Source organism: Dendrobium catenatum, unplaced genomic scaffold (genome assembly GCF_001605985.2).
Source record: "Dendrobium catenatum unplaced genomic scaffold, ASM160598v2 fragScaff_scaffold_133, whole genome shotgun sequence".
Classification (NCBI taxonomy): domain Eukaryota; kingdom Viridiplantae; phylum Streptophyta; class Magnoliopsida; order Asparagales; family Orchidaceae; genus Dendrobium; species Dendrobium catenatum.
Genome location: NW_021318595.1, coordinates 3,251,720 through 3,275,349, shown reverse-complemented (window position 1 = coordinate 3,275,349; position 23,630 = coordinate 3,251,720). Strand labels below are relative to the sequence as shown.

General features: G+C 32.8%; 1 protein-coding gene across 1 annotated transcript; it reads right to left on the bottom strand.

Moving 5' to 3' along the window:
• Window positions 1-530: 530 nt before the first annotated feature.
• LOC110114623 (putative BTB/POZ domain-containing protein At3g08660) lies at window positions 531-23,089 on the bottom strand. The gene is made up of 4 exons (XM_020847556.2): window positions 22,920-23,089; window positions 22,597-22,663; window positions 20,538-21,683; window positions 531-1,261 (listed from the first exon to the last, which is right to left on the bottom strand). The coding sequence occupies exons 1-4, from the start codon at window positions 23,003-23,005 to the stop codon at window positions 713-715; spliced, it is 1,848 nt and encodes a 615-aa protein (XP_020703215.1). The 5' UTR covers window positions 23,006-23,089; the 3' UTR covers window positions 531-712.
• Between the last annotated feature and the right edge of the window lie 541 nt (window positions 23,090-23,630).

The following is a 23,630-nucleotide window of genomic DNA, read 5'->3' as shown; positions in this document are numbered from 1 at the left end:
ATGAAATTAATTGCTACAATCTTATTGACATATCTATAGATTTTCTCTATAATTTATTAGAGATAATTACAGACTGATTTTTTATAAAAGAAAAAAAAATTAATAAAAAAATTGTTCTGTTTATTATGCAATTTATATATGACTTCCAAATAAATTAAACATTCATGCACAACACATATTTGGCTTATGAAATGAAGAAGACAAAAAATATTTCTTTCTACAATAGACTTTTCAATACAAATATATTTTGAATTATAATTTTTTTACTAAGGCTTCGTTTGAGATGTTTTTTCTTTTTTGCTGTTTCCTAAAACAATTTTTTAGTTTAACAATTTTAATTTTTATAAAAAAAAAAAATCGGTTTGAAGAACAATAACACGAACTGTTTTGTTAGCCAAGTCATAGACCATAAAATCAAGAAGAAAAAAACAGGTAAGGAATCGAATTTTTTTTTTTTAAGAAAAAAACTGTTTTTTGAAAAATAATCAAACAAAAAAAAAACCCAGAAATCAGCAAAACCCAAATATATAAAAAAAAAAGCATTTTATGAAAATTATATCCATTACATAAACGAAGCTATATAAGAACACTATAAACTATTTGAACTCTCCTCTCCATCCTCATGTAATGAAAAACAAATAACTACGCTGTGTATCCTCGTTGATGTAATGGATCATCAGCTCCGCCTGAAACAACCTTCAAGCTGTAACTTTCAAGCTATAGATGACCGTCGTAGCTGTCTCCGGTGGGGTTTTCCATCTGTCGTAGCCTGTGCTTTCCTTGCATTTTTATGCTGTTTTCCATTACCTGGAACAAAGAATCCTATCTTTCCAATACCTTTAGACAGAGACGACAAGAAAGCTCTTCCATGTTCTCCAGATTTGCTCTCTCTTATCCCATCCTTCATTACAGCATGTTCCTTCTCCAACTCACTTAGCCTCACTCTCATCCTCGAGATCTCAAGCTTGAGTTCCCGGTTTTCTCTTCTCAGCGACGCGTAGTTGTCTCTGGGAGAGACGGCGGCGCTCGGGACTCCGCTGCTGCCCATAATCCTTTGAGAAAATGAGCCATCGGCGTCTGCGGAGGAGCTTGAGAGTGCCGATTTAAGACGAAGCTGTTCGAAGTAGAGCACGCGAACGGTCATCTGAACTGGAAGGCGGTCGTTCTGAGCTGCATGGTTAGATGCTTCTTGGGAGAGTTTTTGGCAGTCGATGTGTTTGCAGAGCTTCTGACATTCAGATTCAGTCAGTGAAGGATGGGCCTGATTAGAGAGCATATTTGAATGTCAGATGTTTTAATTATAGTAACTGATGTATAACCTGAAATATGCTTGAATGGTAGTCTGAAACACAATAACCTATTTTAAGTTTAGGCTTCGTTTGGGACGGCTTTTTATTGCTTTTCAAAGCAGCTTCTTAGTACAAAAATTAAAATTTTGTACTAGGAAGTTGCTTTAAGAAGCAGAAAGAAAGCCGTCTCAAACAAAGCCTAAGTTTGTGACAGCTTTTTAGTTGCTTTCTAAAATAACTTTCAAGTAGAAAAATTTCTTGAATTAGAAATTTTTATACTAACAAATTGTTTTAGGAAGCAGTACGAAAGTTGTCCCAAACAAAGTCTTAGTTGAAAGAGAAATATATGTCCACTCGATTAAAACTGGTAGTTTCATGCACAATGGTTTTTCAAGAAAATATCTTAAAGAATGTTCCCTCACGCTAAAACATGTCTACACAATCTTCCCACAAAATTGAATAACGAATTTAAAATTTCAGCTTTAGTACCGAAGGTATTTCTTAGAAGTTGTATTGTTTAGATTGAATACTTCTCTGAAATCAGCATGATCGACTGATATCCAGACTAAATTCCACACAACCAAACAAGAAAAAAAAACTAAAGAGACATGCAAAAATATAATCATTAGTCTTATCCAAAGTAATTTGGGGTTTAGCTTTATGAATTCCCATTTTCCATTCTTTCTTAGATACTAAAAATTTAATATATTCTTCTTCAATCATTTTGAATAATTTATGTCCATGTTACTTTAGGTCAGCCCCTTCACCTTCTTAATCCTTCAACACTAAATTTATTTAAATATTTACATATTCAAATCATCTAAGCCTTTTTTTAATTACCTTATTTTTAATAGATACCACTTTAATTATTCCTTAATTTAAAGGAAACTCCATGTATTTTCATTATTCATGGAGTTTATGCTAATAAAGGATTCTTTGATATGCGCAATCTTACCCTTTCATGGCAAAAAATTGCTTCTATTATGCGAATCTAGGACATTGAAATTATAACAAAGGCAACTCAACCAAAAATACATATCCCAAATCAAGAAAAAAATGGAGTACATCTCACCAAAACTCAGGATAAAATTGTTCAACAGAAATCTAAAGCGAAGAGTTGAACAAAACTCCAAAAACTTAACAACAATGAATCTCCCTTTTCAAAAACTTTGAATTTTGAGAGAAAAGAAACTATAGTAGTAAGTTCTTTGCCCTTCTTAGTGAAAGAATGCAACAGCCAACCCTTATTTTTTCAAGCAAAAACAAGATCCACCAGCCCCATGTTCTCCATACTCTTACCAAAATATTGTAAAAGAATAAACAAAACCCATTTTTTCTTAAATCAAAATTTTGTAACATGCTAAATGAGTAAAGTATCCTAGTTGAACATAAAAAACTAAAATGAGTACAATATGCTTGTTGAGTATGTAAAACTAAAATACATCATGAGGTAACAAAAAAGCAAAAGACCATCCAATAAAACAAAACACATTGAGTATGATATGCTAGTTGAATATTGAAAATTAAAATACCTCATGAGATAACAACAAAGTTAAAGACCATCTGATAAAAGAGGGCCCCGGGTGACTAATTTAAAGTATCTTCCCTTTTTTTATTTTTTTTTGAAAGTATCTTCCTTTAAGTCTAATAAACCTTGAAGAGTATCACTATATTTTATTCTTATTTCTGCCTCCCGTGACAAAGAAGATTTGAAGCTTGGTAAAGTATGATGCACAGACACGGTAACACAGATACGAAACGACACGAATATGGGACACATCAATTATTGTGACAGTGTATGTAGGCTTACCTCTACCAAGCTAGGAATTGAAGAGTCATCCACACCCTCGTCTACACATGGATGTTAGCGCAGTTTGGTCTTGGGCTGTTATTGTGCTTGAGAGTCTCATGTCTCATTTGCAATATTGGTTTATTCACAACAAAGCAAAGAATATGACTCTTCTTGGTTTATGGGTTTTAGATCTGTTTGATTCATTATTTTAAAGGCTTGATAGGTTGGTGGTAGTTCACTGAGGATATAAAGGATGTCTTTGGGATCAAAAGGAAATCCTACAACAACAATTGTGTCGTCCACCTTTGCTTTGACTTTGGATGCGTATTGGGTCATAGATATATTTCTTATCATTGAACATAAATAGGAGACTTATAATGACATGGCAGCTCTCTTACAAGCAACAACAAAACTTTCTGTCTCTTACTGAATACACAAATTATATAGTTAAGTAAAAACAAAATTTCAACAATGAGAAAAATATGAAATGATTCCTATTTTACATTCAACATCATTGGATCCACAACACATAAATAGAAGACATTTTAAATTAAAAAAAAAAAAACATAAAAATTTGCACATATTTAACAAAGAATGCCAGCCAAGCAATTAAATTCGAATATTTTCACAAAACAAAATATAGTTGCTTCAAGAAGCGTATAGTCGGCAGAAGCAGGCCATTACATCTAGAAGCGTACTATTAACTCAAAAAGAGTACACTTGCCTAGAGCACAATAATTCTACAAGTAACAAAAAACACAACAAACAAAGTGCATTAAAAAGCTAGCAATTACTTTGAAAAGAGAACAAATATGTTATACAAGAGCACTAAAAAACATGCAAATCCATCACATAGTTGCACCAAAAAGCGCACAAATATATTGTGCAGGTGAATCGAAAAGCGTACAAGTGTGAATACAGTGTGACAAATTTAGATAAAAATATTAAATAAGAAAATTTTACAAAAACAACTTCAAATATTTAAGTGAAATTTACCCTTAGAAAACTTAAAGCGAAATTTCATCTACTATTTGAAACCACGTACTTTCGAGGGTAATAAATTTAAGACTAACCTTAGCTTATAAAGGGTCAATGTTTAGTCAAGTGCATCGCTATGATTCATTTTCAAATAATCTCCCATTAGTATGAATGTGACACAAATTCTCTGGCCAACGGTTTTGCCACCAAATCATATCACAAGAAAACAATTATGACCACGGTCCTCTAATTAAGTGGCTTTGTCTTGAAATGACACCATTAAAATTTTGTTTTGCAAATATAAATATTTCAAATAGCTTTAATATTTACACATAAGGAATTATATATTTTAAAATGCCCTTAAATCTTAAAATAGGTTTTTTCAGGGTCAAATTTAGATAAAATATATCTTAAAATTTTATTTAAAATTCAATTATGTAAGTAAAATTTAGTCTTACAAAACTTGAAAGTAAAAATACATCAATCTTCTACAATCATTTTTCGAGAGAGATAAATTTGAGAATAACCTTAGCTCACAAAGGGTGATTGGCTAATCAAGCATATTGCTATAATTCATTCTCAAATTATTCCCTGACAATAAAAACATGACCCATCCTATAACTGTAATTTTTATGCCTAATAGCACCATAGTCAAATGGTTAAAACCAAGGCCCTCTGATTGGGAGATTTTATTATATAATGACACCTTTAAATTACAGATACGATCAAAACTCATATGTTTTCAAATGGATAAAAACCCTTGAGTAATGAATCATATGAAGTAGTTAATATGATACAAAACCTTATATTAGCTAACATCTTGAATTCGTTCTCTTAGACAAACATCCACTCCAAATCTATAAGATTTCCTTCGTCAAAGCAATAAATGGTTGTCAATTAAAATCTTTCGTCCAAATTAGGTCGACTGCAACCTCTTACTAAGTGGACCAAGGACTACGACATCCTTAGAAGATTAAATCATAGGATCTTGATCAAGTCTCGGTATTTCCACCAACTGTTTAAAATGCATGATGATAAATTTAGAATCCTAATATCAAAATTGTTGCTATTATATGTTTATTACTTAGTGTTTATCTAATGATTAGCCTTAATTAAAAGTTCTATATCTATTTAAAGTGTAAAATGATAAATTTAGAATCCCAACTATAAGGGTTTATGCCTATAAGAAACATGTAACCAAATCATAAAATCATCGTGAAATCACTGAAATAGAGTGGAATCTTTGGATAGAACCTTATATTAAAATTAATAGGAGGTGAAAATTTGACAAGAAAGGTTCTCTAAGACTCTCCCTCAAGGGGATGATGCATAAATTTGGAGCACACATTGCACACAAAAGTACATGAAATCCACTATCAAATATGGAAAATTACAAAATAAAGAAATATGGATGCATAGCTTTAATCCCCTTTCTAATAATCAATGAAAAAAAAAAAAGAATAGAGCTCACTAAAATTGAGTAAAATTTTTTTGGTGATACCTAATGAGAAGAGTATAACAATTCCTCTATCAATAAACTCCAAGAACATTCTCCCATTAATTTTGGAGATAAGTAGCAATAATTAGTCCTTAGCAAAAGCTTTCTATATACAACCTTTCTCTTTTTTTTAAATGAAAGAATAAGCCACCAGCCCTCATGCTTTTTAATTAGTTTGCATATGACTGATAATAGAGTAAAAATCCTCTTCTTTTTCAAAAGAATTGAGTAATTAAGAATTGTAAATGTTGACCTTCTTTTTGGCACCAGTCACTTGCACTGTCTCGTCACTTGCATTTTGTAGGTCGATACACATGTTTACAGTTGCATTACTGTGTTTGTTGAAGGGTCAAATCATACATTTTACCTCAATTCGTCGTCGGCTTTGGGACTCATTCTTTTTGGTCACATATAGTATGTCGTTAAGTTTGAAAATATATGTGATCGGGTCGACGTCGATTTGACAAGTATTTTGCGTGCATTTGAGCCCTCTGCGTGCATCTTCGTTCTGTGCCTAACATCTTTTGATCGGGACCTCGTTTTGTGAAACGGACTGCGCGAGTGTGTAAGGCTCGTCAAGACGGATCAAACGGGTTTATTCGCGCTCGAATCAGATACCATTTTATATGTGTGGGAGAGAACATGAGATTATTATCATTATTTTTTTATTTATTTAAATATACAATAAAAAGTGATATATATATATATATATATCTTTTCAATTTAAATTTAAAATTGAATAAGCATAATAAATTAAGTTTAAATTAAAATATAAAATATAAAACTAAATATACATACTTTTGATTATTTTAAAAATTAAATAAATATAATAAGTTAAATTCAGATTAAAATATAAAATTAAATACACATAAATATACATATTAAATCAAAATGACTAAATAATATAATATGACATCTCATTCAAAATAATTGCAAATTAAGTTTGAATACAAGCTCATTTTTGGCTTTACTTTTTTATTTCCCTAAATCAAAAAAAATCCTTAGATCTAATGGATGAAATTTATCAAGGACAACACTTGATTTCAACTCTTGGATCAAGGTCATCAAGAGGAGCTAAATTATTGCTATTATGCGATAGGTTCATAACCTATGTAATCATCTTTACGACTAGCCTTAATCAAAAGTTCTCTCTCGTTATCGAGAGGGGTAATTAACTATAGGGGCTTGCGCCTATAGGAAACCAGAACTCAGATCAAAAAAGTCCTCACCAAATGAGGGCGAAATCTCTGGGTAGTGTCTCATCTAAAAACCCAATCTGCCTTCTGAAAATTCCCTCGGGATCACATCCCCAAAAAAAAATGGAATTTTTCGGAGCCCACACTCTCCCCCAACCGCTGATCTCGCTGGCCTCCTCTCTCCCAACCGTGGGCTCTGGCCATCTCCAACCGATGATTTGAGGATTCCAACCAACTACCTACAGCTCGTGTCTACCTTTATTCAGCCAAGGGAAGAACAAAAGGCCATGGCTGTTCATCTTGTCCAAAAGAAAATGCGAGGAAAGCTGTTTTGAGCTATTTATTCCTTCTATCAAGGTAAAGATGTATGAAGAGTTATTTGGGATTTTTCATATATGGCAAGAAATGCATTTTTTTTCTTCTGTTTTCCGGTACAGTTATGTATTTGCCATAAAAAATATTGCATATATTGCTTTGAAGGATTATCTCAAGTGTCTGATGCCATCATTTCTTAATTATAATGTGTTAGTTTGTTTGTCCTGTAGCATACTTATAAACTTTTTTCATAACCTCTGTATACTCCCTTTCCAAATGCCAAGCATTCCTTTCTCATACAGCTACTTGTAGGAATTTGTTTTATATAAAAGAAAAACGAGTTCAGCAATACCAATTTAAGCTCAAGAAGGATTATCGATTTATATTTTCCTGTTTATAACTTCTCCAAAATTAAATAATGATTTTATAGATAATTAATGGCAAATAGTTCTATTGGTATAGTTGTGTTGATTACCCTTCTTTTGTTTTGTATTTCATGAATGAGAATCATTATATTCTTCCATAGAAATGAGTTTGAATATTGGCCGCTTGGTGCGAGTTAATATGTGTTGTGCTGATATTTTCACTGTATTTAAGGTATATAATATTAATTGTGTTAACTGAATGAGATTGCTACGGCACATCAACAGCTTTGGGGTTCTCTCATTTTAAATCTAATTTTAATAATCTCCTATACAAGGTGCATAATGCTTTTGCCGCAAGTGCAATAATATACTTCTGGATTATTATGCTTGTGTACTCCTGTAAACTGACCTATATGATTAAGTTCCTGATTTGATCCTTAAATTTCATGAATTAGAATCATTATATTCTTCCACTTTTTTTTTAATGAGAATGAAATTTATAAATTGATAATTTATACTATTAACCATAAGAATACCTAAATACATATGAATTACACGATTATATATATATATATATATATATATATATCAAAATTATTTCATGCTTAATCTGTGCATAAAAAAGGGAAAACGTATGATTGTTACTTCTTACATCTATCATTTAAGTTATAGCGTAATGGACCAAAATACTATATTATGTTATATTTCCAATGTATGAAAGCTCAAGACAGATTTGATGATTATTATTAGTATAATGAATCACTTGTAAAGGGTTTCTAATACTTAACATTTTCACATGCTTTTTAGTGGGTCTGTACATTGTTTATTCTTTTAAATAATTTGTCATAATTTTTGTACAATATTCTTCGTCTTTCTTTTATAAAAAAAAATTATATGTTGGTAATGGAATATTATCTTCTTCTATTTAATTGTGCCCGGTATCATGCGAGCATTTAACTATTATTATTGCTATTCATTTAAATTTGATTATTTTATTTTTAGAGAAATCCCTTGCCTTCAAACTCATTGATTAACTATGTAGTATATTTTGTTTATATCCAAGAATTGGAGGGGATCACAAAGCAGCCCATTCATATAAAATAACGAATTATCATCAATTATTTCCTAGTGACTATTATAACATTATTTTCCATTTCTAATTCTTTGGAGTAGCATCCATTTAAACTAGTTACTTCCACGCAGTCGTGTTGTTCCTTAGCTGTTTTGCTTTCATTGGAATATGCTTTTGATGATGAACTCATCTACTTGAACTTGCACCGCCAACTTTCATATGCTTGCATTACCATGTGTTTTCATCACTAATTTGTAGAAGCTTTTATATAAATTTGTGCTCAAATTGTCTCATTAATTAGTTTGTGGATACTTCAATGTAAATTTATATTCGAATCATTGCATAAGTAATGTCTAGTCATAGAGTTTGCAAGAGTATCTATAGCTTAATATTTAAGTGAATAATAGTGAAAAATGTAAATTCAATGTGAATGTCTTTCTCCTGAATTATTTTATTCTAAAGTTGATATAAAAATAACTTGAATATTATTTTGTAGTTCATCCCCCATATATATGCATGTCATCTAAGTTTATAAACAAAATATTATATTCACATAAGTGAGATTATTACTGCATAGACACCACTCTTATTAGTGCAATGGTCATAATTGTTTATTTGTTACTATAAGTTGCATTATAGATGAAGTTAAGACTATTGTTAAATCCCATCCTGTATATTCGTGTCATGGATAATTGCATTAATGAAGGTTTATAAATAACAATGTGATCTCTTTCTCTCCTGTCATGTTTATGTACATAATCATTCTCGAACATTATCGTCAATTTTAATTTCACATATATTTGTAAATTATGATGTGTTAAATTTTGTCACATCCATCTCTATTCGCATTATTTACGCAGTAATGATGGAGCTAATTGGAGGATAAAACTGAGGATATCAATCATCTCTATTTCTTTTAAACAGAGGTGCTACAACTGGTTGCACCATTGACTAGCTCCGTTGAGATAAATTCTAAAACTTAGAGCCCCCTAGATTCTCTAAGCCTTGCATGTGATTAGGATTCCCCAAACTTTAGATCCTTATAGAAACCCTGTATTTAATCTTTTCAAACCCATTGTCCCGCTATCAAGTAGGAATTTATTCGTTAGTGACAAAGATAACAATACATAATATTGATTTATTATCCACACTTAGAATTTTCTCTTTAATTTTCATAGAATCATGATGGGCCTAATAAAATAAGTATGTTAATAAAAATGAGATAAGATAATTAACCATGAATAAATTCAATTTATCATACTCTAATAAATAAAAATTATTAATTGATTTAAGCCAAATAAATTAGCAATACTCTAAATGAATTAAATTAAATAGGAAAAATAAAAGGTTACTAAAATTCTAAAATAAAATTAAACCATTAAACTTCAATGATTAAATAACATTAATTAAATCCAATTTTAATCATCTCAAACAAGATAAGAGCTCATAATTAATATAATTAAATTTGATTTAATTAAATAATTCATTAGTTAAATACTAAATAAATAATTAAAGGATATTTCATGCTTTATATTTGACTCTTTTGAGGGCATATTAACATTGGATTTATGGGTCTTTAATAAATTGTAAATAACAAAAGATCCTTATGCATTGTATTTTACTCCATTTGGAAGATACATATGCATACGATTTGGGGGGTCTTTAATAAAATTTAAATAAACTATAGGTTTTCATGTATTGTGTTCACCTCCTTTAAGAAGGCCTAGTTGCATTGGATTATAAAACCTTGAATAAATTTCTAATGAATTCAAATAAATTTAAAATTTGACAAATAATCAACTATAATTAATTAAGGTAATCATTTGATAACCCGAACTTACGAGGCTATTAAGTTAGCCCCAAGAAGGATAAAATAAACCACATAACTCTGATTTAACAAAGGTGATTACTGCTCAATTTAAATAAATATTCATTCAAATCAGTAATAAAAAAAATACTTCAAAGCCTTCATACATCATGCTTGATTCATTTTGAAGAGCATATATATATATATGTGTGTGTGTGTTGGATTCATAAGGCTCGTCTCTTAAGTCACTTAATAAATCATTGATAAATTTCAAAGACATTAATGACATTTTCACTTATCAAAATTTAAATTCAAATCAACACCTCACTTGGCCCGTAACCAACAAATAACTCCAAATTTGAGTAACTTAAATATCAAATCTCCTAGGATATACCAACGAGACCATATTTTAGACACAATGGAACTTGTTTGCTGCCACTGACTCTAATTTTAGGCTAGGTCGTAGTGTGTTTGGTGTGATGCGGGTACCTTTGCCTGGAGGGTATCCTTGGTATGTTTGTTTATTTATTTTATACACTCTAGATGTCATATCATACATACATGGTATATGCATTTTCATGTTATTTTCTTTAATGCAAAAAGAAGAACAAAATAGAATGCACCTAAGATGCTTGTAAAAGATTACTTAAAGTAAAATGTACCTAGACGCAAATGTATATACAAGAGTCAAATGTAAATGTAAAATGTTTAGATTGTATATATAGATTGAGTTATAAAGCGTCATTAGGTTGTAAAGGTTTGGAAATATTTACTTATACACATACAAATAAGGATCCAAAAGACAACCCCCTCTCTTGGGGGCATTCTCTTTTGAAATTCTATAAAAGACCTAGAGTCAGAAGATGATAAGCAAATACATTCAAATCTATATGTCTCATAGGTGAAGAAGTCAGGTTTATTGTGATGGAGTGTGGCCACCTTACTTTCTTGTAGACCCCGGGTTGTAGTTATGTTCTAAAATGAATGAATAAAAGATTTCTATTTATGCATTTGTTTCAAGCATCATCATACATTACACTAAGTAGATTCGTTTGCATATTTTATATAGTCTTGATTATAATCTCTAAATTAAAATCCATGACTTCTTATGATAAAGCAATCCTTTCTTGCATTCATAAGGCATTGATTGTGCTTAGAACGTTAGCTGACAGCTTACTCCAGACAAGTGTAAGCCCAGATTGTACATCCCTCAGTTTATCTTCTTTAACTACTAAATGAATTATATATCTATAATTCAATCTTAGATGTCAAATACAATTATTGGTCTTTTAAACTCAAAATTTTAATCAAATCTTCATACATTTAAAAAATCTAATCCTCATTAATGATCAAGATAAGAGCTTATTCTCTTCGGAATAGAACCCAGGAACCCTCTCTATGTACTAAATTAAGAAGAGAATAACATAGCATCCTAAATTGAGAGTTTTCTTAGGTTAAAGCCTAAGATATAATTAAACACTAGGGCTTGCGCCCGTGGAAAACCGCCACCCATATCAAATAAATCCTACTCGAGCTGATGTATCAAATAGGAGAGAACTTGTGATTATAGGGTTATACATATTATTATCCATTAAGATGTATAAGTGAAAGCCGCTATTAGCTTGCTTACGTAGAGTGTAAAGGCCTACAACCATTTAGTCCCACCGGATATTGCGATCGTACATTTTGCATTATGACTGCTAACAGCATCCTTTCGGAGACTCATAGTAAATATTCTAAAAATTATTCTTAGGATTTGAAACAATTCCAATCACACTTAGAAATAGCAAAGAGTGCACTATGGTGCAATAGTCTCCTAGAGATATAGTACATACCATGATGCATGTTATGGTACAATTGCTCAAATCATATAAAAATCATAAATAAATATTCAACATTATAAGCATGAAAATTTTTCAAAAAAATAAAATTAAATAAAATCAATGTCACATATATAAAATATAATATTAATATAATATACATGACGGTTAACAAAAGACCATCAAATTAGAAAATAAAATATCATGACAAAAAAATAATATATTTACAAAAAAATCATGACAATAGCAAAGCATTATTAAAATAAAATGCTAAATTTAAAAATAAGGCTAAAAAATAAGAAATAGTTTGTTTACACATCTCATATCAAAAACTAGAATGCTCATCTAGAGAATTGTCATTGCCATTGACCAAAATAATCAATCTCCTTCATCATTACCATCTCCCAAATTATATTATTTTAAATTCAGAGATTTGAAGAGGGAAAATGCTTCTATCTCATTATACACACTATAGAAAAAACTAGTATTTTTAGAGGTCAAAATCCGCCATAAATGAACATTATCTGCTGGAAAATTGACTTTTCGGTGAATTTCTGACGAAAAATGAGTCGAAGATAAAACACACGTAGGAAATATGTTTCTAACGGAAAAAAGTACGGGAAACAATTAAATACAAAATCCTGCATAATTGCCCTAATATAATCCTTCCTAAATCAGACATCCAAATATGAAAAGAGATCAATGTAATCCACGTGAGCCTCCCACGGATCATTATCCTAGCCGTAGGATCAAGGGCCAAGGGAAAGGTTTGATTTTAACACTCCCTCTCAAGCATGGGAATACAGATCTGTCATTTCCAACTTGATAATTAGTCCCAAAAAAGTAGAGTTATCAAGTCCCTTGGTGTATAATGGAGTCCTCCATTTGGTCAAAACTTTTAAAGAAATTAGCTTTTGACATTACAGTGGCAAAGGGTAGCAATGAAGACTATATTAAGCAGAACAACAATGAAGGTTGCATTGGTTATAGATAGGATATGAACTACAAAGGAATGTTGGTAATGTAGGTTCGACCATGGAAAAAAAATCTATTTTTAGGGTTGTGGCAAGCTTCAAGAATAGCAGTAAAAAAACATGTCTCAAGTGGCTCAGAACTTGGCATGCAAATCTACTCCCGTCCAATCGAGCCAGTCTTCAGCCCAATGCAAATCAATCGTCCAACTCCACCTGAACACTCTTGTTCGATCAACCCCGCACAGGCGTAAGCAAGACCTCTGATCCCTCTGGTATGATACCACAAAGGAGTGCAAGTCTTGCACTCTTACTTGTCCCGGCCCTAGACCCGCATAAAAGGGAACTCTCAACTCTTTCCATACGCGCGAAAAATGAGGTCATGCAACCAACTTCTCTCGCTTCTGCTCGATCGACTATTGACGTTGCACACGAGAGGAACCCTCCCGCTCTATCTCTCCTTATTCTTGGATGCACGAAGGGAGTAGATGGACCAATATTCCTTATAATTTCGACAATGAAGGTTGGTGGTGAGAATCTGAATTCCTCATAATTCCGGGAATGAAGATTGGTTTTTGGAACATATATTCCTAAAAATTATGGCAAAAAAGGTCGATGAAAGGAACTTGTAATCCTTAGAATTTAGGCAATGAAGGTCGGTCATGAGAACCCAGAGAACCAGCAAGCACCAGCTCCTTCAGGATAGGATAAAGTGCTTCTAATCTCTCTGTAGCCTCACCCTTGATATCCATGATCGACTCCCTACTTAGGAAAGTAGCGTACTTTACCATCTGCATGCTCACCAACTCTCCAGTCACCATAAGCATGCATTGGGCCGTAGCAGCGAATTGCCTTACCATCAAGAAAGTCATCTACTTCCCCCATCACGCGCATTGTCTGGGCAACTCCACGTATTAGGACCATTCCATCGACGAGCTTCGAATCAAGCGAACCAACTTCAGTCTAAATTTGAACGACAAGGTTCTCAATGGCGATTCCATCAGCGACAACGAAGAAGGTGAGAGCGTGGGTTAAAAAGTGGTGTTCGTCCGATTTAAGGGATTGATCCCAGTGGTGGATATCTTTGGAGAGGTTGACTTTTTCTGTTGTCCAGAATGAGGCTTCCGCCTTCTTGTATATCTCCTAGATTTGAGGGTTGTGGATCGAGAACATGCATAAGTGGTTAGGATTTAGGAAAAGGAGGGGCTCTTCGAGTGAAGGATTTGATGGCATGTACAATAGCTCTTCAATTGGTCGTTCCTTGCTCGATTCGGCTTTATAACATGCACGAGGGTCGGTCGCCCCCTCTCAGGAACCCACGCACGCAGTTCCTGCTCACTCCCTCTCTTGATCATCTTCATCACTTGGTTCAATCCCCAAGTAGGCATGCATAAGAGCCACACACAAAAGACCACAAAGGGAAGCCCTCTCACTTGCTCGACTTCCCTAGACTCACGCAAGCAGGAACATAATGCAAGAACCAGCTCTCCCTCTCTCATGCTCTTGTTTTTAAAGAAGACTCGAATGCCTTGCTCTGATACCATATTAAATTTAGAGAATTGGAGAGTAAAAATGCTTCTATTTCATTATATAAAATTATCCATATTTTTATATTTATATAAGATATCTTAATAAAGAAACAAATAAATATAGAATCATGCATAATTTCCCTAATATAATCCTTCATAAATAAGACACCCGAATATGGAAGGAGATCTCTGTGATCCACGTGAGCTTCCCACGGATCTCCATCCACGTGGGATCCACGTGGGATCAAGGGTCAAAGGATGGTTGGGATTTTAGCATGTTCTTCTTCATTACCCTCATTACTTTCAAATTCATCAAATATGTTAGGCATAAATGAAGATTCATTCTCTCTTCCTTCATACCAATCTCAAATGCAATATTTTCTTCCATTGACACTGATTGCTATTGCAACAATACCCTATGTCAAAAAACACTAATTTAACCTCTTTATTTGACTCATTGTTCAATTCCATTGTGAAACACTCTAGCATCATCTATATTGATGCATCACGAAGCCTATATGAAACTGAAGTTTGATAGCATAGTGGAATGACTCGAGTTAAATAGGAAATGAAACCCAAACTTAATATAAAATAACTCATGCTTAAGATATGCTTGTCAATGGGTTGGACTCATATCAAATCAACTCTGACATGCATCCAATCCAAATAACTCTCATATTAGCCAACTCCGATTGACTCTGGTCGATCCAAACTTTATCCATTGCCCATGTTGGGTCAGGTCATCAAATCATATTTCAGGTTGACCTAAAAAAGCCTAACTCTTATAGCAAGGAAAAAGTGGATATGTTCTCAGAGCTTGCTATTATTAGAGAGATTGAGGACCGAGCAATTTTGATGATAAAGATTTTTTTGTGGTTAACAAAATTATCTCGATGTTATAAGAAAATCAACTCATAGACACATGAAACAATAATTCACTCACCTATATACAAGCGCAAATAAACATAATATAACTATTGTGTGCATGCATATAAATAAAATCAAGCTAGCTTTACAAGAAAATTTAGCATCGGACAATTTGCAAGATTTTTCGCAGAAATTAACCAATACAATAAGTTTTCATAGCAAAATGATTAATAAACAAGACCATAGTGTGGGTTGTATACGGCAACATAATTGACAAGAGCATAAGATTAAGAAATAAACGAGAAAGCTCTTTAAAACTAGTTCACTAAACTTATAATAATGAAGTTTCATGCATAAAAAGCTTACAATAAAGGTGTTAAGTTTAGCTATTTACCATATCCTTACTTCACTATAAGCTAGCAATGAGTATATATATATAACTTCGAGTGGCTCCTTTTAGCTTAGTGATTGTACTCTTGGAATATAATATATCCATTCAAGCATTCAATTTCGACTTGAACCAGCACAACTATACAACAACACCAGCGTATTTTTTCGCCATTGTATCCGGATAAAAGTCAAATTCTCATTTAAATATAATAAAGAAAGATTATTTTTAATATTTTCTAACCAAGTCTTTTTAAGTCTACCTCTACCTTTCTTAACATAAGTCGAATCTAATGCCACAACTTTCCTAACTGGGTCATCGGAATGCCTCCGTTTAATATGACCAAACCATTTAAGGCGACTCTCTCTAATCTTATCTTTCATTGGAGCTACTCCAACCTTTTCACATATATGCTCATTTCGTATCATATCTCTAAGGGTCAAGCCACTCATCCACCTAAGCATCCTCATCTCTGCAACACTTAACTTAGTATTATGCTTCTCTTTTAATGACCAACATTCGACACCATAAAGCATTACAGGTCTCACTACCATCTTATAGAATTTTCCCTTAAGTTTGAGGGGGACTTTTCTATCACACAATAAGCCCGATGCATTCCTCCACTTCAACCATCCAACTAGAATTCTGCTGATAATATTCTCATCTATTTCACCATCACTCTAAACAATAGAACCAAGATATCTAAAATGAGTACTCTTATTAATGACTTGATCGCCCCAAAGTCACAATACCCTCACTAGGTCGATTGCTACTAAAATTACATTCCATATATTTAGTTTTAGATCTACTCAAGCGAAAACCTTAAACTCTAAGGTTGACCTCCATAATTCAAGCTTACCTTCAACTCCCTCTCTAGTCATATCAATAAGAAGAATATCATCAACAAAAAGCATACACTAAGGTACATCCTCTTGCAAATGTCTAGTTAGAACATCAATTACTAAAGCAAAAAGATATGGACTTAAGGCTGATCATTGATGTAATCCAACCGAAATAGGAAAATACTTGGTCAAACCACCTTGTGTTTGAACATAAGTAATAACTCATGCATACATATCTTTAATGATTTGAATATAAGCGTTATTAACTCCTTTCTTTTCAAGAACTCTCCATAGCACTTCTCTTGAAACTTTATCATATGCTTTCTCTAAATCAATAAATATCATATGTAGATTTCCTTATTCTCTCTATATTTCTCCATCATACCTCTCAATAAATGTATGTCTTCCATAGTGGACCTACCCGGCACGAATCCAAATTGAATTTGAGAAACATTAGTATCACGCCGCAACCTACGCTCCATAACTCGCTCCCATAGTTTTAAAGTATGACACGTTAACTTAATTCTTCTATAATTTGCACACTCCTGTACATCACCTTTATTTTTAAAAATAAGAATTCACACACTCATTCTTCACTGATCTGGCATCTTTTTAGTCTTCAAAACATTATTAAAAAATTTAGTAAGCCAAGAAATTCCTTCATCTCCTAAGCATTTCCACATCTCTATTGGAATATCATCCGGTCCAAAAGCTTTTCCACACTTCATTTTCTTCAATGTCTCTTTAACTTCGATTTTACTTATACACCGATAAAAACAAAAATCTTTATTTTTATTTAGGGTGATAAAGTCACTAAAATCAATTATATATTCACATTCTTCATTAAAAAGTTTAACAAAATATCTCATTCACCTTTGTTAAATATCATCTTCTAAGAAAAGTACTTTTTTATCTTCCTCCTTAATATACTTCACTTGAACTAAATCCTTACTACTTCTATATCTTTGTTTGGCTAATTTATACATATATCTTTCTCCCCCCTTAGTATCTAATTTATTATATAAATCATTAAAAGCTAAGATATTTACATCGTCAATAGCTTTCTTAGATTCTTTACAAGCCTCTTTATAGATTTTCCAATTATCAAAATTTTTACATCTAAATCAATTTTTATAATAAATTTTCTTATTTTTTATATTTTCTTGCACATTTGGATTCCACCAATAAGTATTTTTACTATTAGAAGCTTTTCCCTTCGAAACTCCTAGCACATCTTTTGCAATATTCTTAATATCACTATCCACTTTTTTCCACATAATATTAGCATCCTCATGCATAGACAGAATCTTAAGATTTAAAATCTTAATCTCAAAAATATTTTTATTAATATTCTTTAGATGCCCCAATCTAATCCTAGAAAATTATTTTACTTTTTTTTTGCCTCTTTATTTTAAAGTTCAAAACTAATAATCGATGTTGGGTACATAAATTTTCACTCGAAATAACTTTACAATCTTTGCAATCTAAACTATCTAATGTTCTTATAAAAAAATAATCAATTTGTGTTTTACTATATCTATTTTTATAAGTAATAAGATGCTCATCTCTTGTAATAAGTGTTTTATAAGGTATTAACTATTAAGAAATCATAAGCTAAAAAAAATCTAATTTAATCTTATCACCTTCATTTGTCGTTCCAAACCCATAGCCATTAGGGATGCTTTTAAAATCATCTACCTCTCTACCAACATGTCCATTTAAATCTCCTCCAATAAAAACTCTTTCTTCAAGAGGTATGTTTTATATTAATTCTTCTAAGTCATTCCAAAATTTTAATTTTGAACTCATATTCAAACTTACTTGAGAAACATAAGCACTTATAACATTAACAATCTTAGCATCAACAATAATCATTAAAGCTATAATTCTATCTCCAATTCTATTAATTTTTATAATATTATCCTTCAAACTTTTATCTATAATCACACCTAGATCATTTCTAGTACGACTCCTACCTGAATACCATATTTTATATCCTAAACTACTAATCTCCTTAGCTTTCTCTTCAATCCATAGTTTCCTAAATGCACAGGATATTTATCTTCATATGAATCATAATATCTATTATTTTTCCTATAACGGAGCCTATATTCCAAGTTCTTATCCTAATTTTAGTTTCATGGACTAGCTTATTTGCCCACATCCGTCCTTGATGTGGGAACCCTTGCCTGTTTAACACTGCACCTGGGCGCCGTGCGGCGGCCCTTGCACACTTGTCACTATATTCAATCCATACAGCGCGTCGCTTCCAGGGGACGCCCTAGCATTAACACAATTTTTTAAAGGATTCACGTCATGATTATTTGACAAGTTTTACGCTGGCTGACGACTACCTAACGCAACCCTCAACTTTTCTCATCCAGGACTTGAGACCTGACAACGGCAGTGTTAACCAGCACAACTATAAATCATTTAATTTTTTTAGTATAGTTCAAGCAAAACAATAATTTAAATTTTTGAATTAAAGTTGATCGAATAAAACATACTCAAACTCAACTTGATATAGTTTGGGTTGACTGATATGTACTTAAAGCTAGAAATCTGTAAAATATTGCATTAAAAGATAGTAACTAGAAAAGATGTGGCATGTCTATGGCTATGGGTAGATGGGGAAGAGGGTTTTAGACAATTTTAGAGTGCCTACAACCACCGGTTGGGTTTTGAGGGGCAGGGGGGTAGCTAAATATCAAGGGTTTCTCATATTTGCTTTTTCTGCTTGTCTTAATTCTTAATATGATGCTTATTTATAGCCTACAAATAAATATAATAACTCACTAATAACTTAATAACAACTAACCACTAATATCCATTACATTATTTATTCCCTAAAATTCCCTAGGCCTTCACAACAACCATGCCCTCGAGGTACAGTAGATCACAACCAAATCAAGGGAGGAGAGACAGAGATGTACGTATCTGCAACCTGGGTTTCCAAAGGCAGATGGATCAAGATGGTGGAAATCAAATGCACGCCTGATGAGAGGCTCAACAAGCACGATTTAAAATAAACCAAACTCTAAAAATCAACTAATAATGTAATAACAACTTAGTACCAACTAAATACTCATTATATTATTTATTCCCTAATATGGAACTTAAAGTGTTTATTCTCTCTAACTCTAAGTAGATCATATATACTATTAGCATTAGTGGGCCTTAGAACATGCATTCCTCATAGATTCATGGTCATTGTTAATTGGAGGGGATTCGAAGTCCCATAATTCAAGTGCTTAATAATGCAAATAGAAGTCGAATTTCTCACCAAAGCTGGGCCTTTCCATACAACTGTTGCACAAAGAAATCTAGTTGTGCATTTAAACTTTAGCCAGATTGTTCTCATAGGGACATTGGGAAGTGATAGGATGGACCAGATAAAGATCATAGGTTCTGAAAAACAATATGTAGAGGGAAATAGTTAATGAAAAGAATAGCAATAAAGATAGTCTGTAAAGGCTTACATGATCTGTTAAGAAATTGGGAGGAATTCTTGAGCTCTTCTTGAGCTTCTTGCAAGAGAGAGGAAGAGAGAAGGAAGGAGAGAGAGAGAGAGATGATAGATTTTAGGAGGAAAATATTCCTAAAGATTTATTCAATTTTTCCCAAATTATACACCAATCTATAATGATATTTATAAGCATTTACAGGTGTGATGTCTTGCGAAACGACTTAACTTAAATCTGAACCAATCCTAACATGATCTTTTCCAGACAATTAAACTTATTGAAACAGAAGTGTGCAAATTAAACTTATTGAAATAAAAGTGTGCAAATTAAAAGTAAAAAAATACCTTCAAGTATATGTCTATAGCCCTGTAGAGCCCATCCTCAATCACTCTGGCATAATCTGGCAAGAGTTCAATAATTGCCATGAATTTCTGTAGCTTCAGATATGGATCAGGGGCAATTTCAGCAAGATAACCATCAATAAGCCTCCCTACTTTAAGAACAGAACTATGACTAGGAGAGTTTAGACCTTCAGACTCATATCCACATTGTGAAGATTCATCGGAATCTTCCTCTTCAATCCTCTGCATGAAATTTGCCAATATTCGGTGCACAGTGTCAACATCAAACACAGAATCATTTTTCTGCAACGAGGGAATTAGCAGATCGTCAAGTGATGCCACTTCCAACCGAAAACCAATTATCCTCTCCAATTCAAGCCTACAACTAACTGATGCATTCACTTCAATTGCAATCCTAAGCATCCCAAACAGAAACGCTAGTGGAACAGATTTGATCTTCTCAGTTGATAAGAGACCCACAAGTGCTTCCACAATGACTCTCTGCTCATCTCCAAAAGACAAGTTAGAATCCCATGCCTGGCGTCTCTCAATACCTTTCAAACAAGTGTGAGCATAGTGGATAAGTGATGCTGTAATGCTATCTGATCTAACTCCTGCTCTCCTCATAGCAGCTATTACTCTTTGATAATGATTGATGTTTAATGCTGATAGATCTTCCACCCACCAATCCTGGCAGTCCATATCCAGCTTTCCAGATCCTCCATTGCACTCTAACCGGGCTAAACCACAAGCCAATTGTTCCTTACTTGCAGTAGCAGCAATGGCATCTATACATCTATTTATAATACCAACCTCCTCTGCAATGGGAAGTAAGCTAGAGCAAGCACAAAGAACCTCTATTGACTTCTCAATGCTTTGCAATACTATATCAGTCATGTAGGTTTCCGTTTGGGCAATAAGGTTTCCCTCTCTATAGTCTTCCGTCATTTCTAGATATTCACCTATGCATCTGAGATTGGCAACGTTGCTAGTCTGAATCTCAAAATTCATTCCATAACAGAATTTAACTGCAAGTTCAAAAGCAAAGAAGCCGCCTGGAACGTTGAAAAACTCCAATTTAGAGAGATCTGGATCCCTGGAGTCCACCACCATTTTACGAATTTTCCCACTCCGTGAAACCAGAGGGAACTTCAAAGACAAGAAATCATCAAATAAGAACTAAGGAACGATTCAACTGAGAATATAAAAGATATCTACAGATAACTCACACAAACAGAAAGAAATAGCAAAGCATTTCGGTGAAGCAAGGATATGCACTCAGATTTCTGTGTTTGAAAAAAGAAAAATTTACAATAACATATAGAGACTAATCTAATGAAATCTAATGAAACATAAGATGGTATCAAGTATCAAAGGCGCGCACCAGGTCCGCTTTATCCCCAATTAATATGATAAATATATATAAATCATCACTAGACACATCCTACATTCATAAGTTAACAGGAGTTTTACAGAAACCAAAACTACAACTATAAATCTAGCTAATTACTATTTCTTTTGCAAATACTTAGAGAATGAAATCCACATTGCAATAGCTTATACAATCCCTCTATCAGCCATCTTGAATGAAGAAAAAAAATTAGAAAACATAGCTTTGAGAGCAAAATAATTACACGAATATAAAACCACAAGCTTGGTGATAAATGGCAGATCTTATATTTTGTGTTTAAACTGACGGAAATAAAAAGTAAATGAAATCAACACAATGTACAAGTTAACACTATGAATCTACACCAACGATTTGAGATTATTGCACCCTTGTCATTGACAGACATTCTAAGTGGGCCATAAGAAACCTACCAGAACAACATAACTTCAGAGCCTAAAGTTAATTTGCTTCACAGTTCGTTGATCCTCTATCGATTCATTAGTTATTTCTAGCTCTTAACCCTATTACCCCAATTATTCAAAACTTCCAAATATTTCTCATTAACGAAATGAGAAATCCACAATAGTTCTCCATGAACAAGGGAAATGGCGCAAAATATATAACATTAACGTAATTTTTTTAAGCAATTAATCGACAGGGAACGATTTATACCTTGTGTAACAAGAACGATTGCCCATCAACAAAAATCGTGATATCTCCTGCAACATCTGAAAAGATCCTACGTCCCCAAATAATAACAAAAATCTTGTTCAGCAACGAAAAAATCGAGAATATCTCAGTCCTCTTGCAAATTAAAAAAAAAAAGTAAAACAACTCACCAAATTAATCTAAAAAACAACAACAAAACCATTTTAAGAAATCCAATTGAAGAAAAGCGAACAAAAGAAACATATCACACTTTAAATAGACTTCTAAATCCCAAAATGTAATTAACCGAAATAGTTGTAAAAAAGTAAGCAAGCAAGATCGTTCACCTCTTGCTGACTGAGTTGCAGAAGCGAGGAGAAGTGGAAGAGAGTTTTACGAAGGAAGACGGGAAGGTGTTCGCCGCCATTACCATCCTCTTCCTTTCTCCTGTTTTTACCTCAATTTGCTCTTTATCGTACTCGCTAGCAAGAAGAACACGACGGAAGTGAGCAGTAGAAGGAAGGGGTCCGCAGGTGGAGTATGTTGGGGAAAAGTGGGAAAGCTAATAATAGCCTTCGTCTTGCATGATATTTACGGGATAGCCACTGGGGTGATGGTACGTTGGTTATCAGCTTCAGGCCGGTGCTTCGCACCGGTGGGCCCACGTACCGTGCCTGTCGGGTGAGTTTATGGAAGTTTATGATAGGTTTTTTTTTTTTCTGGTAATTTTAATTAATACTTTAATGAAAATAACAGAATTCAACTGCTGGATCATATTTTTTTTCACAGAAGAATATGATAATTGGAAATAAAAAAAATTCGGCCAAATCAAAATATTTAAATTTAATTTATTTTGAGGTTATAAGTATATGTATACATAGTTTATTTTGATGTATGTATATGTATACAAATAATATATTTATTTTAAAATAAATTTAATAATTTTTAGATTGATTTTAATAAATAATCTCATTGAATTTAATTGACATCTTTCCTTTTAATATTGGAAGGGACCGCATGCAAGGATAACAAAAAATTTTGAAAAATAAATGCTCGGG